The sequence below is a fragment of the Penicillium concentricum genome (genome assembly GCF_028827145.1).
Source record: "Penicillium concentricum strain IBT 3081 chromosome Unknown utg000001l_segment0_segment0, whole genome shotgun sequence".
In the NCBI taxonomy this organism is placed as follows: Eukaryota; Fungi; Ascomycota; class Eurotiomycetes; order Eurotiales; family Aspergillaceae; genus Penicillium; species Penicillium concentricum.
In genome coordinates, this window is record NW_026622754.1 from 4,627,980 (window position 1) to 4,651,925 (window position 23,946).

A 23,946-nucleotide genomic window follows, 5' to 3' on the forward strand; every position below is an offset into this window, starting at 1 on the left:
ACCTCCGTCCTTTCATTAATCCATTTATATAAAAGCCGTTGCTCGTCTGAGGATCGCCCAGGCCTTGTTAACGTCACACTTTCTCCCCCACAGAATATCCCTCGTCACTGTGAACCTTCCATTGATCTTCACGCGACTCAGATCCACTAAATCTGGTCCGGTGAAATATAGCCCACACTGAATAATTCAAACATGGACGCGCCCCGATATTCCATGGACTCTAAGGCGACGCGCATCCGGGCCTCCTCGCCGTCGCCATCTATCCCGGCGACGCCAGCTATATCCTCATATTCCTCTCCAGATCGCACATTTTCCTCCGAGTCTTCCCGCTCTGCCTCTTCCGCCACTTCTGCAGATGCCAGATCGTCCGTGTCAACATCATCTCGCCGCCATGGATATACCCGTGCATTGGGTGCCGAGTTCTCGGACTCCGCCCGCCACCGCGACAGCGTCATGAGTCTCGGCAGTATCGCTCACCTACAATATTATTTTGCCCGGACGGGACTACTGGACGGGAAGAGCGGGAGGGGTCGCGAGTGGGAAAAGGACAAGAAGAACAGACATAATGTGCCACGGGTCCTGATCACCCCCAATCAACGACACATAAATGATGACCTGGTTGCAAGCCCGACAGATATGGCAGATCCGGCGGAGGGTGAATGGGACGAGGAGGAGGCCGAGGTGATGCTGCCGCCTACAGTCAGCACTTACAGTATCAAAACTCACCACATTCCCCCGCCGCCAGATCTGATGTTCTTGCGCCGGCAGCTTACCCGCGCGCTGGATAAGGCAGAGACTAATATCGAGGCAATTGAAAATGGCGCGGAGCCTCCTCCCCGCCCGATCCTCCGGTCGAGTCTTTCTCCAGGTGATGTCCCCGAGGATGATCAACCTGCGCAGGTCCTGCCCCCGATGAATAAGGAGGAGGCGCAGGGCATGTGCATCCTGGACGATGTTACAAATGCAATCCGGGCCGCCAAAATCTACTATACCACCCACGAGAACCCGGAGCGCTTAGCATCAATAAAGAGCGAACGGGAGATCCGCAAGGAACTGTTTGACGTCCTGGAAGTTTTGAAGCGGTGGGCTGCGCGACATTTTGCCAGCGGTCTGCGCGAGGAGGAACGGGGTCGGATTCAGGGGTGGATCGCGGCTGTGCGTACCATGCTGGTCCGCGAGAAAACGCTAGAAGACCTTGAAGCCCAAGAGCGGGAGAACTGGGATTGGGCTGCTGGCGATTGGAGAGGTCGTGAGCGCTCACGCGAGGAGTCCTTCCTACGCAGCCTATTGCCTGGCGGTGACTCCTTGCCGACCTGGAAACCGGTGGAGGAGACCCCCGATGACTCCCTTCCCACCGCGTTTCTTGATAGGTTCCGGGACGGCCGTGCCCTGGTTCAGTTACACAACCTTGCGATCAAGAAGTCGAAACGCCAATTCGGCGAGATCACGGCTTACCACTTGGACATTGCCAAGCCGTACCGGCAGACTGAGAATATTCAGTTCTGGGTAAAAGCTGCACAACTCCGGTGGGAGCTCCGGTTGGATGTTGATGTTATGGGGGTTGTACAAAATAGTGGAATTGCCGCTTGGAAGCAGTTCGATACTGCACTGCTGGCTTGGTGCAAAACTGTTCGTGAAGAGCTGGTGCGCGATTGGCAAGCGGCTAACCCTGGGCGACCCCCGAGTGCTGGGTTGATTTGAGGGTGGTTTTTGCGGTCTTGAAGTGTTCGAAGTTCATGTTTGCGTCTCGGTTTCTTTTTTTTTCTGTTTAATATCTTTATGGGCACTTGATACGATACCCCTGAATTGTCGCCGACTGTTCTGCCCATTCATATTTTTGGTTTTTTCTTGATTGGTTATGGAATTGTATTGTATATCTTATTATTGTTTCATTCCACGCGTACATGCATCAGATTGAAGCTCTGAACGTTCATCCCCTGTCTTACTTTTGTGCTCCACGTTGGGATATATGGTTGTTGATCTAAATATGCAAATATGGGACTAACTCGTTTGGGCATTAATTATTTAATTAACGCGTCTACGGGGTATGGAGTTGACTTGAGCGACCTCGTGCACAGAGAGTGCGCAGAGAGTGTACAATATATGTATATAGGGCTAAGAGTTAGATTGATATAGCCCTAGTAGAAACATCGAAGTTTAAGTGAAACCACATAAAGGAAATTAACAAAAAAAGCAAAACAAATGTGAAATGATTTCATCTCGCTGATCCCCTTGAATTACATACCGAGGAGGTACATTAGGCCCCATAGTAAGTATTACGGGGCTGGATGTACCCATTCTGCAGAGTAAACGGCCGTACATGGCCACTTAATCCCTCTTATGATTTGTTTCAACGGTTGCTGCCCAATATCTCCAAATTCATGAGACTTTGCATCTAGACCTTTTACTCATTCTTGTCATGTAGTAGATTTCCTTTCCGACACCTTGAACAGCCAAAACGCCAGCCTTAAACTGTGAGAAGGGGTTTCCCTGTTACCGAGCGCCGAACAAGACGAAACATTCCTTGTATCCCTGTCTGAACCAGATCCTTTAGTCCTTTTGCTCTTTCAATCCCCCCAGGGCCTGTCTCCATGCATGCCACAGCCGAAAGTCCAACTTTTGCGACCGACCTCGCGACGCATCCTCCAAATACCTCCACAACACCGACATCCCCCCGTCGCTCACCCCCGCGCTCTCCGTCTCTCCAAATGACTCCGGTACTTCCACCCTCCGACGCCTGAAGTCCAAATCATCCCTCTGGAGCTTAGGGAGCAGCAATAACGAAGAAGAACCCGCCCCTACTGAGTCGACAAGCGCCGGTCGAACATCCATCCTCCGCCGACTTTCTCCCGCCCTCGCGGCTCGCGTCAAGCTGCTGGACGGCAGTAATAAGTCCGCGGCGCAAAACCGGCATGCCAATGCAGTCGGTCGGATCCCCGAAGAGCACCTGAAGGAGCTTGATAATCTTCACCAAGATCTATCGATCAAGGTAAAGAGGAAAGGCCAGGCGTGGAATGGTACAAACATATCGCCCGGAGAAACCCAGTTCAAGCGGAGCGCGTCGAACCAGCTAGAGCTACCTCACCAGGATATCCTTCGAGAAATCGCAGACGCGCAAAGAGAGAGCCCGGAGTCATCCGAAGCAGTCGTGGACGGTCCTGAACTGCCCACTCTACCCATCATTGTTCCGGTGACTGCCCAACCCGTGGAAAACATCAGCCCACCCACGCCCATGTCTGTCGCAGAGCCGGTTCTCGCGCAGCTGCGCGCTGCCCCCATGCCGAACCCACAACCTCCCAATGACGCTCAAGATGACCGAACCGACTTCCAGAAATATGTCGATGATACCGCACGAAGAGAGGAACGGTCCGCTGATGAGGAGTCCGCTCCGAAACCCCCTCCCAAAGACTCGCCTCCCGCCGACGCCGTGCATTCGCGCTCTTCGTCCAACTCCAACTCTCAATCATATTTCAACCCAATGGGTTTGCAGCGCGCAGACTCAATATACTCTTTCTCCCGCGCATCCTTCAGCAACCAGCTCTCGCAGCTAACCTCCATACCTCTTCCACAGCCAGCCTCGCTCGAGGCAAGCATCGAAAACATTTCCACGGCTTTTTCTGCAGTCCGAGCCTTGAATGGCGCCGCAGAGCAAATTCAAATTTGGATCAAGAAGGCCTCAGATGTGCTGAGCGGCTTAGACTCTGAAGATGACGTGGAATGGGCTGCGGCTGGTGGCCGGGAGGGGCTAGATGAAGTCGACAAAGCAATCACGCGGTTCGAGTCCCTGGTAAATGTGTACGTTAGGGCTATTGAGAATGTCCAACACCGAGACGACATTGCCAACGTGGACGCGGATAACCTGAATACTATCGTGAGCCAGATGGAGAGCATTCTAGAAAACTGGACTCAGATCAAGAAAAAGCTGAAAGGCGTAAAAGAGCAAGTGGAGCTAGCAATGGAGTGGGAAGAGCTTTGGTCGAACGTTTTGGGCGACGTGGGTGTGGAAGTTGACAACTTGAGCGGGCTGATATTTGAGATGGAAGAGCAGCGGCATCAGGCGTTGATGGATACGGGTGAGTCCAGTGGCGGCCTTGACATCAACGAGCTGGAGACGATTGTGGAAGAGTCACCCTCCAAGGGCCGCGGACATACGCAGAACCGTCTGAGTATTGGACCTCTCTTGGCCTCGGCGTCTGACACTCCCGTTATCAAAACACCGCAGGACGATACAAGTCACTCTAACCTCATGGCTATTTTTGCACGTATGCAGCCATTGCGCGCATCGTTGGAGTTTTTGCCTATGCGACTATCAATGTTCCAGGGACGCGCTGAAGTCATTTTCCCAAGTGCATGTGAGGAGATTGAGGACCGGCGAAAGCGCTTACTGAAGAGCTATGAAGTTCTTGAGACTGATGCTGAAGCTCTCCTGAAGGAGTTGGCAGAAGACAAGTGGATTCTGGTGTTCCGCAATGCTGGGTCCCAGGCACAGAAGATGTTTCAATCGGTTGAACGCAGCATTGGGAAGCTACAAGATGGGCTGGAGAGTGGCATGCAGGTGCACAACCCATCAACGCTGGCCAAGCTCATTGAAAGCTTTGAGCAGAAGAAAATGCATTATGTTCCTGCTATTGAGCGTGTGGTTTCCATCATTCAAAAGGGTGTCAACGATCGATTGACCGTCAATGGTGAGATTCTGCGCCTGCTCTCCGACATGGCATCCCGCATGGATGCTCTCAAGGCTAGCATTAGGGTAATGGATGCTTCTCTTGAAGATGTGCACATCCCCAAAGGCCATCAGCTACGAGACTCAATATCCAGTATCATGACCATGGACAGTCCAGCCACTGGCAGCGCAATCGAGACCCCCGGAAGCTCGCCTGCGTCGTCAGTCATTATCAACAGCAACGGGTACAAGCGCGCCTCAACGCCCATGGGCGGCTCAAGTCGTCGCGAAAGTTCAGTTGGGAGTGCCACAACCCGCTCGACTATGCCCCCAAACCGTCGTTATTCCAGCTTGCCGCAGCCCACGGCGAGTTACACCACTCGAAAATCCGCAATCCCCCAACCGTCAGGCTTTGTGTCTCCTACTCCATCCTACAGATCCACAAGCTACTTCACACCGACCCCGGGTGCTCGTTCTCGTACACCAGCACCGCCATCTACAATTCCCAATCGTCCACGCTGGAACGCCAGTACGAACCTGAATGACTCGGCTACTGGTTACAACTCGACAATACGAAAGTCATCCACACCACTCGCCCGCACACCTCGGCCATCATCAACAGTTCCATTCCCCGGCTCTTTCCGACGAGACACGTCTGCATCTCCGATTCCTGGTGGTCTTCGATCAACCAGTCGCCTCTCGAGCCGCCTTGGTTCTCGAAGTCCCAGTCGGAACGTGTCCTCTCCCACACCAGGGCGGCCCTCGCTCCTCGACCCACCGCCGTACAGCAGGCTCTATCGACAATCAGGGATGTCAAACACACCTCGCAGTCGCCAGAGCTTTGCGGGCCCGCCCACAGCTTTCAGTCGAAGTGTCTCGGGAACCACAGATGGGATGGAGAGCCCAAGCAAATCGTCACGACCAGGTACATCGCTAGGCCATTCTAGCAACAGGCGAACAAGTCTACTCCCGGTTCCCAGGCGAATGGAGAAAGAGCCGGCAACCCCGAAACCAGTGGATACGCGTCCACGGTGGCGCTAAGCAACTGAGTTGTATATTTCGCACCGTTCCGTAGCTACATCTCCTATGCCACCTATAGCCCTCATCATCTGCTCTCCCTCTTCTATCTTCCCACTATCCTCCTCCTATCTACACTTCTACGACCTTGTTTTATCTATTTTCTTTTTTTACTTGTGCATTCTACCCCCTTCCCTCGGTTCGATCTCGATTTACAAATCGGTGTTAAGTCAGTGCGAAGGGAGCCATCATCTTGACGAGTCAGGTTTTGCGTGATATCCCCATTGTTTGCATGGTATGGTCTGAGCGTTGGGGTCATCTATTTCCCGTTTGTTTTCTCTTTTTGAGTCTCATTGATTACCACTTCGCTTCTCTTCTCTGTAAATATTCTTGTAGTTTTATCTAGTTTGCCTCTGGTCTTGGAAATGACATTACTCGTTTCAATCAGGCAAGTTTATTCATGTAAATGTTGGTGATGTTGGTTCATCGTAGTATGTTCATCATTCATAACACGATATATACTTGAAACGCCAATTCGGACATGACTTCATATCTGAAACATGGACGGCCCAATCTAAAACTGAAACTTGTCATTTAATTTCCCAACTCACGTCCGAAAATCAATGCATCCACCAAGTCCTCGCTATTCGCCAAACGCGCAGCTTTGGGGACCCGTCCAATAACGCTAAACCCTAGCTTCTCCCAGATACGGATAGAGGCCGGGTTATTGGCGAAGACTAGGTTGAACACTGAGTATGTGTATCCCTACGAAAAGAGTTAGCCACGCATGTCATTTCTTATAGAGCAACGACTGTCAGTGCAAAGCCGGGGGTAAGTCATACCAATCTCGGAGCAAATTCCAGGTAGGCTTCGCCCATAGCCTGTCCGACACCCTTACCGCGTGCAGCAGTGGTGGTGAGGAAGCCTGCATTGCAGATGTGAGAGCAGCGGCCTATTAAAGTTAGTATTATTCCTACAGAGGGTGATATAAATTCGGATATGACAGAAAACAACATACCAGGATAATTAGGCTTGATATAAAAAGTTCCCATACAAACACTCTCCCAGTCCCTCCCCTCCCTTAAGCCCTCCTCCTCATCGTCCAAGATCGCCAAAGCTGTAAATGTCCCGAACCAATAGTCGGCGAACTGATCCAGCGCCATAGGCTGCTCCATCGGGTATGTCCCGCCACGGAGAATCTCCGCGCTGAACTCCCCGTGCAGGAATTTGATCAAGTCCTTTGGAACCGTTTGCGGTCCTCCTGTGATGGGGTAGACCGTCATTGGTGCGGAGGAGGACTTGGGGAGGGTAGTTTTCCTCGCTGTTAGGGTCGGCGCTGCATCTGTGTGTGCTTTTGGTGGGGGATTGCGGGTTGAGGGGTCTTCCAGAATGGAGGGCATGGTGAGTGCAGGTTTTTTTTTGGGAATGGGTGGCTTTAGATGGGTTTGGGGATAGTGTTGAGGTGTGATAGAATCTCAATTGGACAATTGTATAGTGGTCAAAGGGAATTTGACGATTGATATACCCTCTTCTCTATCTCCATATCGGTATCGGAGCCGATTTTGAATGAGTCAGCTTGTCATTGGTAGGGCGTTCTCCACTGATGTTGGAGTCGTTTGAGTTCCGTTGATGGTTCTTCTACTATGTGCTAGAATGCGATAGATGGATCTAGGGCTGAAATTGCGTTTGTGTAGGGGGGTCGCCTTCTTGTCAATTGTCACCGTGTGTGAAATGTGCCTAGATATCTCTCGGAGTTGTTCCGCAATCTACGACCAACGCAAGGTTCCCATTTGTAGTCATAGAAAGACCATACTCTAAAATGGATATACTTTAGGTGTGGACCTGAATTGTCAAACCTGTTAAATCAAGTGAAAGCCTCGTCTCTTCTATTCCTACACATAGTATGTACATATGGGCTGGCGGGGGTTGGGAGATGCCTGCATATCCCAGTATAACCCTACCAGGCACGCCTGACTGCCCTAAGACCAAGCATTCTGCATTCGAGGATCGTTTTAGACTGATGGGCCAAGACCTCATTGTTTGAAGTTGATGTCGCCAATTCTCGGGGTGGTAGTGTCAACCTCGGTCCAATGCAATCGATGAAGAACTCATTGATCCTCTCCTTCTCCATCCTTCTTCAGAGCCTCCATAAGCTCGAGTAACTGTCCAAGTTGTTGATCTGCAATGAAAACAAACGTTTAGCAATTGATCGACCGAGGTAGTGTTCAAACAACAGCCAAGAACATACCACTCATCTTATCCAACTTGGCCTTGTCCAACTTATCTCCTGCCCATTGATCACCCTCCAACTTCTGCGCATATAGCTGCCACTCAGTCAAGAACCCGATCTATCAATGCCAATGTTAGTGACTGCATCAACAATCCCGTCCCTTTCCGCCATGCCTCCCCTTCTCTTCAACTCGGTATAGCCACCCCAACTCAGACAAGAACAAACATACAATATGCAATGGGTTCTCCACACCACGATGCGCACGGAACTCATTCTTCACATAAGAATCGCCCAAGACGCGCATCTCGGGATCGAGTTTGCGATGGACGCGTAGAATGCGCCGGTAAAGCTGTAGCGGCGGGAGGAGAGCAAGAGCTTCGGTAAGGCTGGACTTTGAGCCGATCGAGGCCGGCGTGGCCATAAGTAAACGCTGAGCAATCCGCATCTTGAATAATTGGGATGTTTAAGGAAGATGGGAATATGACATAATTCCGGGGATTTTCGAGGCAAAGGCGGCGAAGAGAACGCGCGAATCAACGGGTCGGGATGTCTCGGGATCTTTAAAGGTTTGACCTTTTTATCTCTGCCATTTGCTGATATTTTTGAATTTATATTGGTTGATATATTCCACTTGAGTGCATTGGTGCTTTTCTGAGATTTGTGATCGCTCAGGCCAACATCATCCATGCTGCATACACTTTCGAGATAACCCCCACTATCTTCAAAATCGAACCTCAAATATCTGAAAAGCAACTTGGCTTTTTACATACACACCATGCTTCCCACGCCAGATACTTCACATGTCTCCTTTGATACCATCTATGAGCCATCTGAGGACTCATACCTTTTCCTAGACACATTGTCATCAGCATCCGAATCAAAATGGCTCTCTGAACGATTCCCAAAGAACCAAGAGGCATCACCACTAGTCGTCGAAGTAGGCACAGGCTCTGGCGTTGTGCTAGCCTTCACAGCCGCACAGTCTCAACAGATTTTCGGCCGGCGCGATATTCTCACATTAGGCACTGATGTGAACCGCAATGCTTGCATCGCAACGCGGAAAACCGCAACGACAGCCATTCAGACAGAGCAACAGCCCTCTCCTCAATCAGTTCACATCTCTTCATTGACAGCTGATCTTTGTGCTCCTCTTCGCCCTGGAAGCGTTGATGTCCTCCTCTTCAACCCACCTTATGTTCCGACTGAGGATCTGCCACGTCTGCCTTCTGCGGCGGAAAATGACCCTGCTGTTTCAGAGGCCATGTCTCGCTCTGCCAAGTTCGATAATGACTCATACTTTTTGTCGTTGACGTATGCGGGCGGAGCGGATGGTATGGAAACTACGGATAGGCTGCTTGATGCCATTCCTGGTGTGCTGTCTGTGCGTGGTGTGGCCTATGTCTTACTTTGCAAGCAGAATCGGCCTGATGAGGTTATGGAGCGGATTCGTGGCTGGGGTGGATGGCAGGTTGAGACGGCGGGGTCGAGTGGGATGCAGGCTGGGTGGGAGAAATTGGTCATTGTGAGGATATGGAGGGAGGATAGCTCATGATGAATAGATAATTGAATAACGATGATACCATTTGTGAATTGACGAAAAGCGAGAAATCAAGAGACACATACACATCCACCAAATAACAATTAAATGCTTAGGTAGTAGTTCATAAACCTAAGCAGTTCATAATTGAGAAAAGAATCATGCCCATTCCCACTCGATGTAGCGCTCACAGCCAGTGGCGCCGGATGCCTCAAGGATATCAAACACACGCTGGGAGGCATGCTTTCCGGGTCGCATTGGCCAGTGGGCCACGATTGTGTTGTTGCCTCTCATCTTCAACCCATATTTGCTTGTAAGTTTATCAAACCCTGCGGCCTTTTTGTAAAGATCGAACAATTTACTGACATCGCGGAAAAAAGAGCTTGACCTGCTCATTCTCAACGCGTCTGCATTACTTCTATCGGTTGACTCGGGTTCGGGGAGGTATTTTGCAGCACGAGCCATGTCCCTGTCAAGTGACTCAGTACTCCACATGTCGTCAATGTCGCGGATAAAGAGGACAAGCAGCATGGCCTTTGGGTTTTGAATCTTCGGCTTCAGTAACTGGCTAAATATGGCGAGGTTGATATCGATCCCAAGAACGTCCCTTTCTGCAGTTACGTATGTCTATATCGAATTAGTATCATTTTAAGAACATGGTCAATTGAATGAAATAGTTAGGGAAGTCAAGGTGAATAAATTACTTCAACTCGGTCAAATCCTGGATATCCGCTCGACCCCTTGAAGCGTTTCGGTAGCTCCAGTGAATCGACAGAAAGAAGTCGAATGCTAATATCTCGCTTCACAATTTGGCGACAAAAGCCTAAGATAGTCTCTCGGAGATAGATGAATAGCAAGCCGTACAGATCATTCTTCGCAGCATGACTCGCAGTGTACGCTCCATTGCATACATCCAGAAGGTTCCAGCTGCTGCGCGGATCTGCAGTGTCTGGGATAGGCCAAGAATGACTAGCATGGAAAAGTGTCCTATTTGTGTTAGTGGACTGACGAGTGCAAAGAGGAGTTGGAGAAACAAACGGATTAGGAGTGTCAAATTCTTCGCGTGAGCACCCAAAGGGCAACAATATGCCGTCACGGCGGAACTTCATCGAGGAGACACGCCAATATTGAGGCTGTCCATATAGGAATCTATGGAGGATGTCCTCTCTGCTGTTCGGCAATGTGACTTCTTGTCGATTGCGGGCAGCAGTGGCAGCAGAAAGACCATCAGGAACCTGAAGATATTCTCGAAGACGTTCCCACTCGTCTCTCGGAAGTTCCACATGTAAGGATGCTTTGTTCTTCTTCCAAGCCCATTTGAAAGACTGAAGGGCACGTTTCTGTGCAGCTTCGGAGCAGACTTTCCGAATCAACGGCTGGAGCTTTGCTTGAAGTGCTGCGAGAACAGACGCAGGGATCAAAGCCGAATACCACAAATGAATCATGATAGGGGCAGCGTCCTCTGGTCGAAAATGGAAAGCTGTCAGAAGAAGGATGATATTCTGAGCGAAAATCCCGGAGTGGATTCCATTCATCACGATCTCACATTCCCCCGAATATGTGTCTGGCAGACGAGCGATTGTTTCGACCATGTTTCGAATATCGTGTGATGCTATCAGGAATTATGTCAGTTAAAACAACCGGTTGTTGATGCTCAGACGGTCACTTACATGCAAGAAGAACTCGGACCTTGGGGGGCGCATCCTGGCCTTCATTTCTGTCCAATTTTAGCATGTCCAATGCCGGCATTGTTCCCCACCACGATATTTTGCCCTCATTAGGATTCGGCTCAGATGGGTCTTGTGTGAAAAAAAAGATGGCACTCGCCCTTCCGTATGCCAAGTTGGCTTCCATGAACCCTGTGCCAGACTGTTCTTACAATCCTCCTTGTGCGTGGGCCAATGTTCTTTCTGACATTCCTTGCTGCAGTACTGTTTCGATTTTGGTTAGAACACGATGCAGGGCTTTGAAGATCAAGGTGTTGAGGACTGACCACAACTAAGAAGCAGCGGCTGCAGGCATTGTTCGCGTTGGAGGTCTTTTTGGGACATGACGAGTTGATGTTATTCGCACATAATGCGGGATGGAGAAGGGTTTCAAATCTTGCCATGATGAAAGTATTTCAGCAAGGTTGGTGAAATACGAAAGCCAGGACTGAGGGTGGTCGAAAGGGCGAAGAACGAAACAAAAGAACTAAGTGAGAGAACAAGGGAAAACAAAACCGGGCAAGTCTCCGTAATCCCCCTGGAGATACTGGATGGCCGCCCTATATAATGCTGCAAAAACCTCGTCACCGCCAGGCAAATCATCACAGCAAACATTGCTGTGGAAACTGAGTATGGAGTGATCATGATGTTTACAACATTCCATTGCTTTTGCACAATCAAAGTACAACTGTTGGCTGCAGCCACCTCTCGGATGAAAGTGTTTTATACCTATAAATGAGTACGGCTTGCCTCCCTGGTGCTCAAGCTAAGTTGAATTGCCAGCTTAAACTTGAGATTGCGATTCATCTGCTTGTAAGGTGTGTTCGCTTGGGTGGCCAGCTCACGTCCAGCACCTGAGATTGTTAGGATGGAGTTGAAGAGACTACATGTAAGTTCCAGACCATGAAGCTTAACATTTATCGTGGATTCTGGACTTTTTAGTGTTTCAGATATTCTGTTTAGCTGTCTTAAGATAGTCTCTTCTCAATTTTATAAGTAGGTAGACAGAAAGAAAGCTCTATGTATACAATAAGTATGTAGCCTGGGTGTACTAGTACTGTACCGTTATAAAATGGACACGTGTAGGTACATACAAAACGTATGATATGTATGTAAATTGAGGTACCTATGTACTTTAACTATGTACTTTACAGTATTCAAGAGCCTTGGAACCATGAAATGGATCTTGGGGTTTACCATGGATCCATATCTATATAGAAAACAATTGCTAGGCACATGATCGCACAGTAAACACTGTTCCTCGCATCTGAACCCTTTCTCCTTCAATCCCCACGTTCCTATCGAAGATCTACCCTCACAAAGTCATATTTTAAATCTTTACTTTACGTTATGGAGGGAGAACGCCCTCCCCTTCGGCCTGGGGAAATCGGCCCCAACAACGCCCGGGACAGGGCACTAAAAAAGAAGCGATTGAAGCTGTAAGTTTTTTTTTCATATGAGATAGAACATGAGATTGACAAATAGAAAGGAGCTGGCTCAGACCAATAACAGGCAGGCTGAGCTACAAGCTCGCCGCCGACAAATTGAGATGGAGATGCTACGTGCCTATCTCCAGCTGCAAGTAGATGCAGCCATGGCAGTAAGCTACTATCCCTTACAATATATCAAAATATGGCTAACATATAGATAATAAGAAGAATTTGGCGAGGAGGCCGCTCGGGCGATGTCCAGTGCCACTCAGGGTGCCCGTGGCGGCACCCGAGGAAATGGTCTCCGTGGCAGCCGTGGGGGCGGTCGCGGCGCTTTCCACGAGGACCCCACGAATCCCCTCCACCATGAGCCCCCCGTCCGTGGGGATGAGGCTCCCCGCTAGGACGAGGTGCTAGAGACTATGCGTTTGACAGTACTCCCCATTTTCGCGTTACATTTAATGATCAAATCAGAGTGGGTATATGATAGGCGTGCACTCCGTGCAAGTATGTGAATATGCCAGACGAAGAATCCAAAACATTCTTGGATACATCTCGGGTAAAGTAGGTGATGTCTCTGAAGTCAGATTTTATGGTAAGAAGCAGCGATTTCGGGCTAGTTACAGTGATGTACTTCGAAGTTCGGATAGACACCACTCCCTAAGAAAGCTCGATTTAGTAGTAACTCTCTCGATAAAACTCACGCTAGCATTCATCATCGGGATATTTTAACGCTTATATATTCATTCCTTTGCCAATTAATCTCCACTTACATGCAAGAAAATGGCAAAAAGAAAATGCTAGCAGTGGGGTTCGAACCCACGCAACTTGCGTTAGCAGAACGAATTATTATTAACTCTCTTAAGTCTGTGAGATGTTGTTAGTTGAAATTCAGATTCTATTTTGAATTGCTGACTAACCTGCCGCCTTAACCACTCGGCCATACTAGCAAACACGATTTTTCTTCTTAGTTACTGAAATAGTCCTGTATAGCAATCTGGTCAACATATTGGAAGTCATGTTTTATACGTCGAGGTTTCTAATTGGTTTATATATCTGACTGGCCTGACCGCTTACGGGTAGCCTTTTTTTTCTGCTGATCTATTTTCCTCATCAAAAATATCTAATTATATTTGATCTCTCAATGACTATCTTGACTTCTCCTCTCAACTAATTTACTTGTATTCTTTAGTATAGATTATAAAAGCGAAGATAAATAACTTCGATAAATTTTTATATAATCAATTGGTGGCGCCGGCGGGGAGGGGAGGGGTGGTTTCAATATTCTATCTCTTATACTAGCCGTCTACGGTCTACCTACCGCGTCGAGATATAGAGCAGAGCGCTAGCGGCGTCCTGTGATAGCGCAGGTAGCGGGTGGCTTCTCTTTTTTATTTTATATTTAGTGTTAATATATTAATATGACAAACTAGCTAGTCTACGATACTTTTTCTTAGTACTGCGAGGCCGACCCGGAGGGTCGGCCCTTCCTACCAGTAAACCTATAACCCTAAGAAGCCTGTTAGCTGAGAGAGGGAAACCATGAAAGAGCTGTAGCCTAAGAAAGGGGTCACGTGGTAGCTAGTCGTAGCTAGTCATATACATAGAAAAGTCGTCTGCATAGGTTATGCTTTTTCCGCTGTCTACCTATAAAACCGAGAAGGGAAAGAAAATATCTAAAGACTGACAAAAGGACTACACAAGGTCACATACATGGCCAAATACACTTACATAAATTTATGTAGAAAAGAAAGCTCAAAATCGGCATCTCTGTTGGAGATGATGGGGTGGGAATAGGCTTCAAAGCTTGTTGCTCCTTCTATTGACCTATGATGTACATACTACATATTTCCTTGCATAGGTTCCTTCGATTTTATAAGGGGGGGTGAAGGGGAATACAATAAAAAAACACACGCGAGATACCCACAATAAGTTCCAAAAGCCATCATTATCCGTATCGTTTGTAGAACTGGAGGGGCAATACCCATGCATGTTAGAGACACCAGCAATAAATTGACCATTTATATTGGGAGGTGGTCCAAGCAGTAAACACATGGCATGGAAATTCCCAGTCATATAGCTTAAACACATTGTTTCAACGCCGTATCCATAATAGCATCACTGGATGATTGATGTTGTTTTATATCGTTGCCTGAGGCGACGATGAAGTAATCGAATGTTAGCACTAAACCCAAAAGGGCATTCGTGCAACGTCGACCCTGCCATCTAATCGGGAGTCCTCGAGCCCATTGTTCTTCCATAAATTCCTGGTTTGGGTGTGGTGCTTGTTTTCTGTTCTCTTCTTTTGGGGTTGTGCCAGTTTGCCTGCTCCGCTTGAGCCACGCTCGTTTCTCAACAGAGGAGCCGATTGACAGCACCGTCCAGCCCACCCTCCACCAACAACCCGGGGTGCAATAGCTCCTCGCAGGGCAAGCCGACTTCAACTTGTGCCGATCTGCTTCCAATGTCCTGACCCCGTATAGGACTTGACTACCACGCTACAAACAGTCAACGGGACTTTCTTTCATCTGGGGGAATCAGCCTATCGTGGTCGCTGAGCAGCTCATACGTGGAGGCTAGAGCTATAGGTCTATGGCGGAGAACAAGCGCCAGGTTTCAGTAAAAGCCTCTGCGCAGAAACAATCTGGCAACGCAGTAGGCCCAGGGATGGCGACACCCATAGTGCCCTTGGAGGCTGCACTGAGCGGGGCGATCGGTGCCCGGTGAGTCTTATCTGCCAACGATGGTGTATACATAGTCGCAGCGCTGACCTTTTCCGTTCTCGTGTCATAGAGTGCGTATTACGACCGCGCAGCCAATCCCATCGACTTTCGAAGGTACACTGTTCACGGCATGCCCGATCACCAACCTCGTGGCTATCAACACGGCCCCCGCGTCCAACCCCGGTGACGCCAAACAGGCGCAGAACGGCGACTACCGTGTGATCCCCATCTCGCGCATCCAGAACTTCCAGCTCCTCGCCCTTGCCTCGCCCTCGAACTCCACCTCGTCCTCGTTCACGGATGCACAACCCACGATTCAGGCACTCGATACCCGTGCGCTGAAGGCCCGCGAGTCGAAGGCTATCGGCGAAGCGCTTGACCGTGAGGCACGTCGTGGTAAGGGCGTCACTACTCAGGCCCAAGACCTGTTTGATGCTTTCAGCCGCACTATGCCTGCGCGATGGAATGGCCACAATATTATCGTCGCCGATGCCGTGACAATTGCTGCTCCGTACCGCGTTGATGATTGTCGTTCGATTGTGGAGGGCGATACGGCTGCTCTTGCTCGAGTGCGCAAGGTGGTGAGTTATCTAATTACTTCAGCCATCAGTCATCAGTCGCAAAACAAAGGAGCTAACGTTGTGGAATCTAGCTCGAGATGGAGCGCAAGAAGATTGAGCTTCGCAATGCCAGTGCCACCATCGGCTCGACTAGCACCTTCTCTCGCCACCCCAGTGTCCCTAACGATCAGCGCAAAGGTGGATAATGTGCCCACGCAAATACTAGAAAGGCAGTCCTTCGATGAAATTGTGGATAGGTCTGGCGTGGATCCAAGCGTCTTAGTGGCGCTTGATCAACAAAGTTGATGGAAATACCCAAGCGAAAAAAAACGATATTGCAATGGGATAGAGATGATTTGAAAGCGGATCCGACGGGACACTGCGCGTTCTTGACCGCTAGTGTTTAGGGGATGGCCTGACTTATTAAGAAACTATATCTGCTTGCCATCAAGTTGGACCGTTTGCATTGCTGCCAACTGATTTGCCTCGTGTCTTGCTTTTGGGCGGGTCGGTGCGCTCAAGCCGAGAATACTAGACAATCCATAGTAACCTCAATTGCTACAACAATTTCTTAAGACAATGATATTGCAATCTTCAGCCATGGGAAGTTCTGTAAATCCGTCCTATTTGACAAGCTAGTAGCGACTCACTCCGGTTATTGACAAACATGGGAATCAAGTGAAAAAGAATCCGCTATGAACACTGAAAACAGACATATACATGGCTAAACGGTACAAAAGGACGCTCACAAATAACAAAAAAGAAGTATGTTACCTATTGCCGCGATGCAAGACTTTCGTCTAGCTTTCCGCAACTGGAATTCTCCCAGGAACAACCTCACAGACAGTCCCCACAAACCCTTCCAACCCTGACATGGACGCCGTCCCAGAAGCAGAGCTAGAGCCAGGTGCAGATGCTACCGTGGCTCCAGATTGGGACGGGGCAGCGGCCATGGAGACACCGGGCATAACGAGAACCTGAGAACCAAGTTCCACCCATTCTACAGACGATACCAGCGCAAAGGTAATCTTGACGTCCTCTTTCAGGGCTTCTGCAGAAGAAGCAGCTCCGACAATGGAGGCAGAGGCAGCGCCAGACATTACTTTGCTGATATCCGTTGCCGAGGGGCGGCGGCGAACTGCATCACCTGTGCCGTCCACGCTATTGTCTGTTGTAGCATTCCCGTCTGGTTTCTCACTAGGAGGGTGAGGATCGCCGTCAAAGCTGAAGAATTCAGGCTCCGATGGAGAAGGCGGTTCGGAAGATAGTTCCTCGCCAGACCCAGTTAACGCCATGCAAATGACACGGACAGTAGCTCGAATGTTGGCAATGTAGGCAATAGCGTTGCCGCCAAGTAAGAGTGGAGGTGAATTTGGAGCTGAGAACTCGGTAGAGCGGAAGGTGGCGGTAAAGCCCGTGTGGAAGGGTAGCGCTAATAGCGAGGTGGCAGGTGAGGTGCCATTCGAGCACCAGAGTGGGGCATGGAAGTTTGAAAGAATCATGCCCTTGCGGATCCGACCGAAACGCGGTAGGCGGCCATCTTCTGAAACCCCGATGGGTTCGATTCCGATGGTTCCGACTTGGTCTCTAATTAGACGACGGACAGGAAGTCGTAGGTCTCTTACGCTGACAACGCGGATACGCTGCCATCTTGCTTGTGAATCTTTGCCGGATAATGAGTTCTGCGGGAAGGATGCCGGGAGATCACCCGAGGAGCCGGGCCCACTGCGGGACAGTGACCCTCCGGGTGGCTGGGCCTCATTGCCTTGGTCATTTGGAACGTCCACTAAGATGGGACCAATAACCATTTCGTCGCCGATGGAAACATTTCCACGACGGACTAGGCCGCAGAGAACCACGCCGCGGTTTTCTTGGCCGCCCTTCTCCGAATCTAGTGAATATACTTTGGAGGGAGGGATTGCAAACACTTCATCCACATCAAAGATATTGGTTGAGCTGTGAGAGGGCATTGGCAGCCCTTTAGGGATGTGAATAGTTCTCCGAGATGGTCGCGTGGGAATGGGAAGAGATCGAAGGAAGGTATGGAGTTTTCCAATGCCAGAGCCATCCACAGCACTGGTAAGCAAGATAGGTACGGTGTGTGCCCATTTCCCATCAGCCGCCGTCAGCACTTTCTGTACTTGGGTGCTGTCCAACGTGCTGACTTGCTGAAGGTCAAGTGGTTTGTCGCCTGCAGGCGAGGCAGGTAGCATTGCAGGTTGTCGTCCAGCTGTTTTAAGCGCAGATAGGACTCTTCCAAGATTGTCTCGCAGTCCGCTGCGGGAAGCAAGATCCAGTTTGGTAATCACAACCAAAACAGGAACCTCTAGTTTCAGGCAAAGTTCTAGATATGACAAACATGTTTCGATTTCTGATTGTTCAGTTCCAGACTGTTCGCTGCTGGGTGTCTCAGAACCGCAATTGGCTGGAATGCAAAGCATCACATAATGCGGAGCCCAGCTGACAAGTCCTCGAAGAATAGATTTCAAATATCGAACAGATCCGGGTAGATCGGACACAAAAGCCAGACGACCTCCCTTCGAAGCGGCATGAATATCGTCCCAGCCGGCAACATTACCGGAAGCGTAGTTGATCACGGTTGGTGGCACCTCATCCGTGTATCCAATCAGTTCCTGGGCAACTGAACTGGTGATGCCCGATGAGATTTCGTGCCGATGCTTGAGCAGACTCAGCCTGCTTTTGCCTCTTCCATTGTCAAGGGTAGACGAAGTCAATGTACCCAGCAAAGAAGACTTTCCTGCGGTGCTTGGACCTGCGAGAGAAATGCGAATCTGCTCTGTGTGGGAGTAATCCTGATCCAAGACAGACTTGTTGCCCAATTTTGGGTGTGCAGCAGTTTCTGTGTCGTTCTTGGGCTTGATCGGAGAGATATTGTAGAAATCCAGATCGGGACTAACCAGAGCCTCGGCGACCCAGAGACTTTCGGTGTTGTTTCTGGTTTGATCCGTAGTTGCAGATGGCAAGTTTTCGGTCCATTCACACTTCCCAACCACAACTCGGCGAAGGATCTCAACCTTGCACCCAAGACTAGCAGCCATAGCCTGTAGATTGGTCATGCTCTCATCCAGTTCATCTTGCGTGAGACCTACAAAAGTGCCATCATCGCCGACACCGATCTCATACAAAGCACCTTGGCTCTCTTCAAGACCGGGAAGCAAGCGAGCGGGTTTAGAGGGCACACCCAATTCCAGGGCCGCCTCGGGAAGAACAGGCATCACAAGATTAGAGGTAGTGGATGAATGAAAAGGCGACGATTGTTGCAAACGCCACAATAGCTGGGTAGTCAACCCTTGTAGTCGTTGATGACGGCTCTGGCTAGACTTGGCTTGCATAGGTCTTGGGGTTGGTTCCAAGCCTGGAGAGACAGAGATAGACGTGGTTGACATGACGCGGTAATGGTGATGGTACGAACCCGCTATTACATGCCCAGTCGACATTGAGAGATAAGGGCGCCTGGGTCGAAGCAGAAGGTGCACTTTGTACTCAGTGGGACCCTCTTGGGGCTCGGGCTCCAGTTTGGATATTCCATAGTTAGATAACAAGTCAGGGTCGGCGCGTAGGGGAGTGGCACTGGGACGCGTGCGGATAGCTACACCCCGACTACCAGATGCATTGATTTGGGGAGTCGATGATCCCGAGGTTGACCACGGGGACGACACCCGAGGTGGGTCAGGGTCATAGGTGAAGATAGATGCCATGGGCACAGTTACAATTCAGACTGGTAACAAAGGTATTGGTAATGGGCACAGGTATGGGTAAAGCACTTCTAAAAACACTCGAGAAAAATAAGGCATTGTTGTAGAATTGAATGATCTGTGATGCAGTTTAACTGACTCACAAATGGCACGGCCCGAAGCATCACGTGGCTATTTATCCGGTGCCAAGAAATTGTATGTACGAAAAGTTCTATTAGACAACGCCCTTTTTCTCTCAAAGAATTCTTTGGCTTCCCCCCATATACACATACATACCAAGGAATCCAGTCCCACTAGAGTCCAACGCCTTCGCTTTAACGCCGAAAATCAAATTTGTGCATGTGCCATCTACTCAGCGGATGATTCCCTGCCTGAGCTTTTACACTTACCCTGCGCAACATGAATATTGCGTGCGGTCGTACGTGTAAATACCGCACTGCATATTGGGCATTCAGCCTTAGCCACCACTCCTGACTTTTCTCGTTGGTGGCGGAGGAGATTGCTGAATGTTGAGAACTCACGACCATTGCAGCCATGGTCCCAGCATTGCGGTCGCGGGCGCAAGCTGAGTACTCGGGCTGGATGGTCAGAATCTGTAGCAGCAGCTGATTCTGGTGAAGAGTAATTTGGCTCGGGGGCGGCCATCGATGGTGGTTGAGAGCTAGTGGAGGCAGGGTGCGATCTAGTATTTGGGCTTCCGGTCAGTAGGCTACATTCTTCGGGCTCCTTAACTATCAACTCACGGAATGGATGATGTGTCAGGGAAGTAGTAGGTAGGTTGATTTATCATATAAGGAGGGCTACCACTGGATGTCAGCAACTAGGTCATTGGATCCTTTATACTTTGAGCGGTTCATTCGACATACGAAGTCATGAGAGGCTGTCCGGGCAGTGGAGGAGTGCCCGAAGCAGATTGAGGGTGGAAGGGACGGGAGATGGGTGGACTGAATTGGAAATGTCAGTCTTTTCCGAGGTCAGGGAATCAATCGGCTTACCTTCGAGCCTGACTGTGACGGGGAGGATTGCCAGGTGCTGAGAGATAAGACGCCGGTAAATGATGTTCTTGCTGTTGGTATCCATGTATTGGTGCGTTTGGGTGACTGGGGTAGCTCATTGGATAGCTCGATGAAGGGTATGACGGATGTGAAGATGGAAATGGCGGGCTCATTTGTCCCGATGGCGGTTGCAAAGGCTGATAAGGCCGGTTTGCCCACGCATATTCTGAAAGCGTCAGTGAACGCCTCTTGAACCATGTCTGGATGACCTTCGTACGATGAGTATTCTGCTGCATTGGGCCAGTAAAATAAATGTCTGATACTACTGACATGGGGTATGGTGAGATGCCAAGGCCGCTGTTGAGGGGATGCCCTAGTCAGCACAAAATTTGGATTCTCACGAATTAGCTTGACGTACCGTGAATCTTCCGACCCAATTTCTTCTTTAATAACAGTTGCGTCCTCAATAGAAGACTGGGGTGTTGACCCCGTAGGTAGATAGCTTGGCCCTGACAGAGCGTGAGGCTGACTCGCACTGTCCAACGTTGTTGAGTGATGTGGGGGGAGTGCCAGTGGAAATGCTTGTGTTGATTGCGAACCCCCTTGAGCAGAGATAGAACTCTGAATGGACTGAATGGGCCAATGAGAGTCTGTTCCAGGAAGAATACCTGAAAAGCCCGGAGTTTCCACAGGCTGAATTAGTGGAGACAAAGGCCTAACTTTCGATTGCGAGTCCGAGAGTTTTGGCGAATTTGATTGCCTGTGGAGAGAAAATGGTTCCTGTGAGCCAGAGCCTCCAGGGAACATTAGGAACTATATAAGTCCCAGACCTGTGAGATTGCAAACATTGAGGTAGATGGTGCCAAGATGGAGTATGGAGTATAAGGGGAAAGGCACTAAGAGAAATTCAACATACAGTTTGTTCCTATGTATGATACGGTCGAAAGCTTTGTGAGGATTTCAATTGGGGGCACGGAACGGGCGCGATGAAGTATTTAAAAGCCCATATCCAGCAATGGGCGTTTACTAGTGACCCCCGCAATCGTTTTATGATCTGAGAGGTCCCCGTTGGGTAGCCTTGCCGGCCCACAAGTTCAAACTTCTAGATTTCTGGTGCGCCACTGTGCATCAGTGCCGGGTCTACTAAAATGTACTTGTGCCCACTACCCGCTTGTTCACTTTAATTACATCTGTAGTAGGAGATAATTGGTTGTCTGGTCCATAAGAAGTCCAGTGAGAAAAGGAAAAAGAAAAAAGAAATCCCAGGATCTTCAAATGAGGTGGGCCGATGGTAACTATCACGAGCCAGTGTCGGGCTTTTGACCCCCACAAATGACGGGTAAAACAAGAGAGTATGCGGGAAAAGGTCTCGGAACTGATTGCGACTGGGGCCATAGTGTGTACAGTAATGATCCTCTTAAAAGGAGATGGCAATCTTGGCCTGGGCATTTGGTTTCTAGCCCCATTATAGTAAATGGGGGCGGATTGGGGGCCATGACACTCTCGACAGTCTAGCGTGTGGCTGGATACTCCGAAATTCTTGCAATTAAGGGAAAAGAAAAATTGAAATACGAAAAAACTCAGTAAGATGAAGTCAAGAGTCCGCCATCCCCGGCCCGATGCTTGTCCCCCTATCAGTCTTGGCCCCCACAAACGCACCGTTGAGAGAAAAAAAAAGATTTTATATTACGATATGAAAGACATCCTAATGGAGACTATATAGTATTTTAATCTTTTTTTTTTTTATAAAAGAACTCAAAAGTACCGAAGTCCCCATCCAGGTACATAAACGATAGCATTAGACACCCTAGGCAAGTGCTAAGATTTCCGACCCCAGATAATATCCCATTTTAGTAGGGATCATAGTAGCCGGCTCTCGGGCGGTTCATTTTAGCTTCAAAATACTTGGTGGAATTATCCTTGGATAAATGGACCAATATCCGGAATGCTGGGTGACCATAGGCAGTCGTGTATCAAAATGGCAAAGCTGTAAGGAATGGTGGATCTTGTCACAGAAAAACCATAGCCAAGACAAATTGTAATTTGCCAGGGAGATTCATATGGTGTTCTCTAATTTAGCGCCCTAGAAATTTGTCAGTTCCCGAAGCTACGACTTTGGACTAGGGCGCTTGCTAAAATTCCAATCGCTGATCGGCTCACTCCACAGGGGATCCGCAGTTATATCACTTTGCTCGAGGACATGTACGGTTTCTGCATTGGAGATCATAGATCACTTTATATGCACGTATCCGTGTATATCACCGTTGTTATATTATCTATAATATCATGCACGGTTGATCATTATGTTCCTCGTGGAGTACGGACGAAGTACGGAGTAGGAAATAAGACCATGTTCTGGATTTTCCTTTCAAAGCTGAGACATATGGCGATCTTTAGTTTCTTGGACTTGGCACCAACACTGTTATGATAGACTTGGCGAGGAACAGCCTTATCTTTTGAAACCCCTTCAATGTCGCTCTGGTTTTCGTTGATTTGGTTGCTTTTGGTGCATCCTTCGGGCTTCAAGGCATCGTTATATCTGGTCTCTTTTACTTTTACAAGGTTGTACTATCCAGTACGCCTTGCTCACATCATGTACTATGCTGCTGGATGAAACAATCGACCATGCCTGTCCCATTCTGCTGGCATAAATCGCAAGTCTGCCAAAAGGCTTTGGGTCATTTTGCCAACAAGAGAGGGCAGATTTGAAATATCATATACCAAGCCTTGGCACACCCCTTCAGCTTGTAAGTTTCTGGAATTTCCCTAAAACAGATTGATTAGGAGGTGGAGTGATAAGGTGATGGGGACTGCCAGAACTGCATATACGCTACGCTATACGGAGTACAAATCACTCTGCCCAAATTCAGGTCAATAACCAAGGCGTATTAGGAGAAATATGAACATGGTATTCCTGTTGATCCCACGTTGATTCTATGAGATACGATGCAACGCTGACACACCGCTCAGCTGCATATCAACTATGAGTGCATGAAAGCCGTTACAAGCCCATGGGGCTTTTCCGGGTCACGCCTCGAAGTTCGCTATTTTCAGTCTCATTGCCTGCTGCCAAGGATAAAAGCATAAAAGGATAAAAGGTCCAATTTTGCTTGGATAGCCTAGACACTCTACATTTCTCAGCACTTGGACTGGAAGATTGGTCTAGGCTGAGCATTGTCATAGGCGAGTATTTCGTAGATGAAACAATGGTGATGAATTTAATGTGGTATCATTACTTCAATAAACATCTTTAACACAATGTTTACTTATTGTAGAGATGGTCGAATATGAACTTCGCAACTTCAATCGGATGTGAAATCAAATCACGTGATCTATCTCACCTGATCAGATCTTCACTGGCTCTGTGGT

The 23,946-nt window shown here is 49.0% G+C and overlaps 10 protein-coding genes across 10 annotated transcripts; 5 read left to right on the top strand and 5 right to left on the bottom strand.

The window, feature by feature from the left end:
* Positions 1-192: 192 nt before the first annotated feature.
* On the top strand, positions 193-1,701 carry N7517_001769 (uncharacterized protein; the record flags this gene model as incomplete). Its single annotated transcript, XM_056719499.1, has 1 exon — positions 193-1,701. The coding sequence occupies one exon, from the start codon at positions 193-195 to the stop codon at positions 1,699-1,701; it is 1,509 nt and encodes a 502-aa protein (XP_056583634.1).
* Positions 1,702-2,419: 718 nt separating this feature from the next.
* On the top strand, positions 2,420-5,704 carry N7517_001770 (KAR9 family protein; the record flags this gene model as incomplete). Its single annotated transcript, XM_056719500.1, has 2 exons — positions 2,420-2,424; positions 2,605-5,704. The coding sequence occupies 2 exons, from the start codon at positions 2,420-2,422 to the stop codon at positions 5,702-5,704; spliced, it is 3,105 nt and encodes a 1,034-aa protein (XP_056583635.1).
* Positions 5,705-6,274: 570 nt separating this feature from the next.
* N7517_001771 (GNAT family N-acetyltransferase) lies at positions 6,275-7,080 on the bottom strand (the record flags this gene model as incomplete). Its single annotated transcript, XM_056719501.1, has 3 exons — positions 6,275-6,445; positions 6,523-6,632; positions 6,699-7,080. The coding sequence occupies 3 exons, from the start codon at positions 7,078-7,080 to the stop codon at positions 6,275-6,277; spliced, it is 663 nt and encodes a 220-aa protein (XP_056583636.1).
* Positions 7,081-7,788: 708 nt separating this feature from the next.
* On the bottom strand, positions 7,789-8,355 carry N7517_001772 (succinate dehydrogenase assembly factor 3; the record flags this gene model as incomplete). Its single annotated transcript, XM_056719502.1, has 3 exons — positions 7,789-7,859; positions 7,929-8,028; positions 8,140-8,355. The coding sequence occupies 3 exons, from the start codon at positions 8,353-8,355 to the stop codon at positions 7,789-7,791; spliced, it is 387 nt and encodes a 128-aa protein (XP_056583637.1).
* A 330-nt stretch (positions 8,356-8,685) lies between these two features.
* Positions 8,686-9,462, top strand: N7517_001773 (S-adenosylmethionine-dependent methyltransferase; the record flags this gene model as incomplete). The annotated part of the gene is made up of 1 exon (XM_056719503.1): positions 8,686-9,462. The coding sequence occupies one exon, from the start codon at positions 8,686-8,688 to the stop codon at positions 9,460-9,462; it is 777 nt and encodes a 258-aa protein (XP_056583638.1).
* A 144-nt stretch (positions 9,463-9,606) lies between these two features.
* N7517_001774 (DUF4470 domain-containing protein) lies at positions 9,607-11,301 on the bottom strand (the record flags this gene model as incomplete). The annotated part of the gene is made up of 4 exons (XM_056719504.1): positions 9,607-10,074; positions 10,152-10,434; positions 10,486-11,059; positions 11,118-11,301. 4 exons carry the CDS (start codon positions 11,299-11,301, stop codon positions 9,607-9,609), a joined length of 1,509 nt encoding a protein of 502 aa, XP_056583639.1.
* A 1,202-nt stretch (positions 11,302-12,503) lies between these two features.
* Positions 12,504-12,987, top strand: N7517_001775 (uncharacterized protein; the record flags this gene model as incomplete). The annotated part of the gene is made up of 2 exons (XM_056719505.1): positions 12,504-12,592; positions 12,846-12,987. 2 exons carry the CDS (start codon positions 12,504-12,506, stop codon positions 12,985-12,987), a joined length of 231 nt encoding a protein of 76 aa, XP_056583640.1.
* A 2,188-nt stretch (positions 12,988-15,175) lies between these two features.
* Positions 15,176-16,072, top strand: N7517_001776 (anticodon-binding domain-containing protein; the record flags this gene model as incomplete). Its single annotated transcript, XM_056719506.1, has 3 exons — positions 15,176-15,306; positions 15,377-15,887; positions 15,959-16,072. The coding sequence occupies 3 exons, from the start codon at positions 15,176-15,178 to the stop codon at positions 16,070-16,072; spliced, it is 756 nt and encodes a 251-aa protein (XP_056583641.1).
* Positions 16,073-16,666: 594 nt separating this feature from the next.
* On the bottom strand, positions 16,667-19,585 carry N7517_001777 (uncharacterized protein; the record flags this gene model as incomplete). Its single annotated transcript, XM_056719507.1, has 1 exon — positions 16,667-19,585. One exon carries the CDS (start codon positions 19,583-19,585, stop codon positions 16,667-16,669), a length of 2,919 nt encoding a protein of 972 aa, XP_056583642.1.
* A 345-nt stretch (positions 19,586-19,930) lies between these two features.
* On the bottom strand, positions 19,931-20,227 carry N7517_001778 (uncharacterized protein; the record flags this gene model as incomplete). Its single annotated transcript, XM_056719508.1, has 1 exon — positions 19,931-20,227. The coding sequence occupies one exon, from the start codon at positions 20,225-20,227 to the stop codon at positions 19,931-19,933; it is 297 nt and encodes a 98-aa protein (XP_056583643.1).
* Between the last annotated feature and the right edge of the window lie 3,719 nt (positions 20,228-23,946).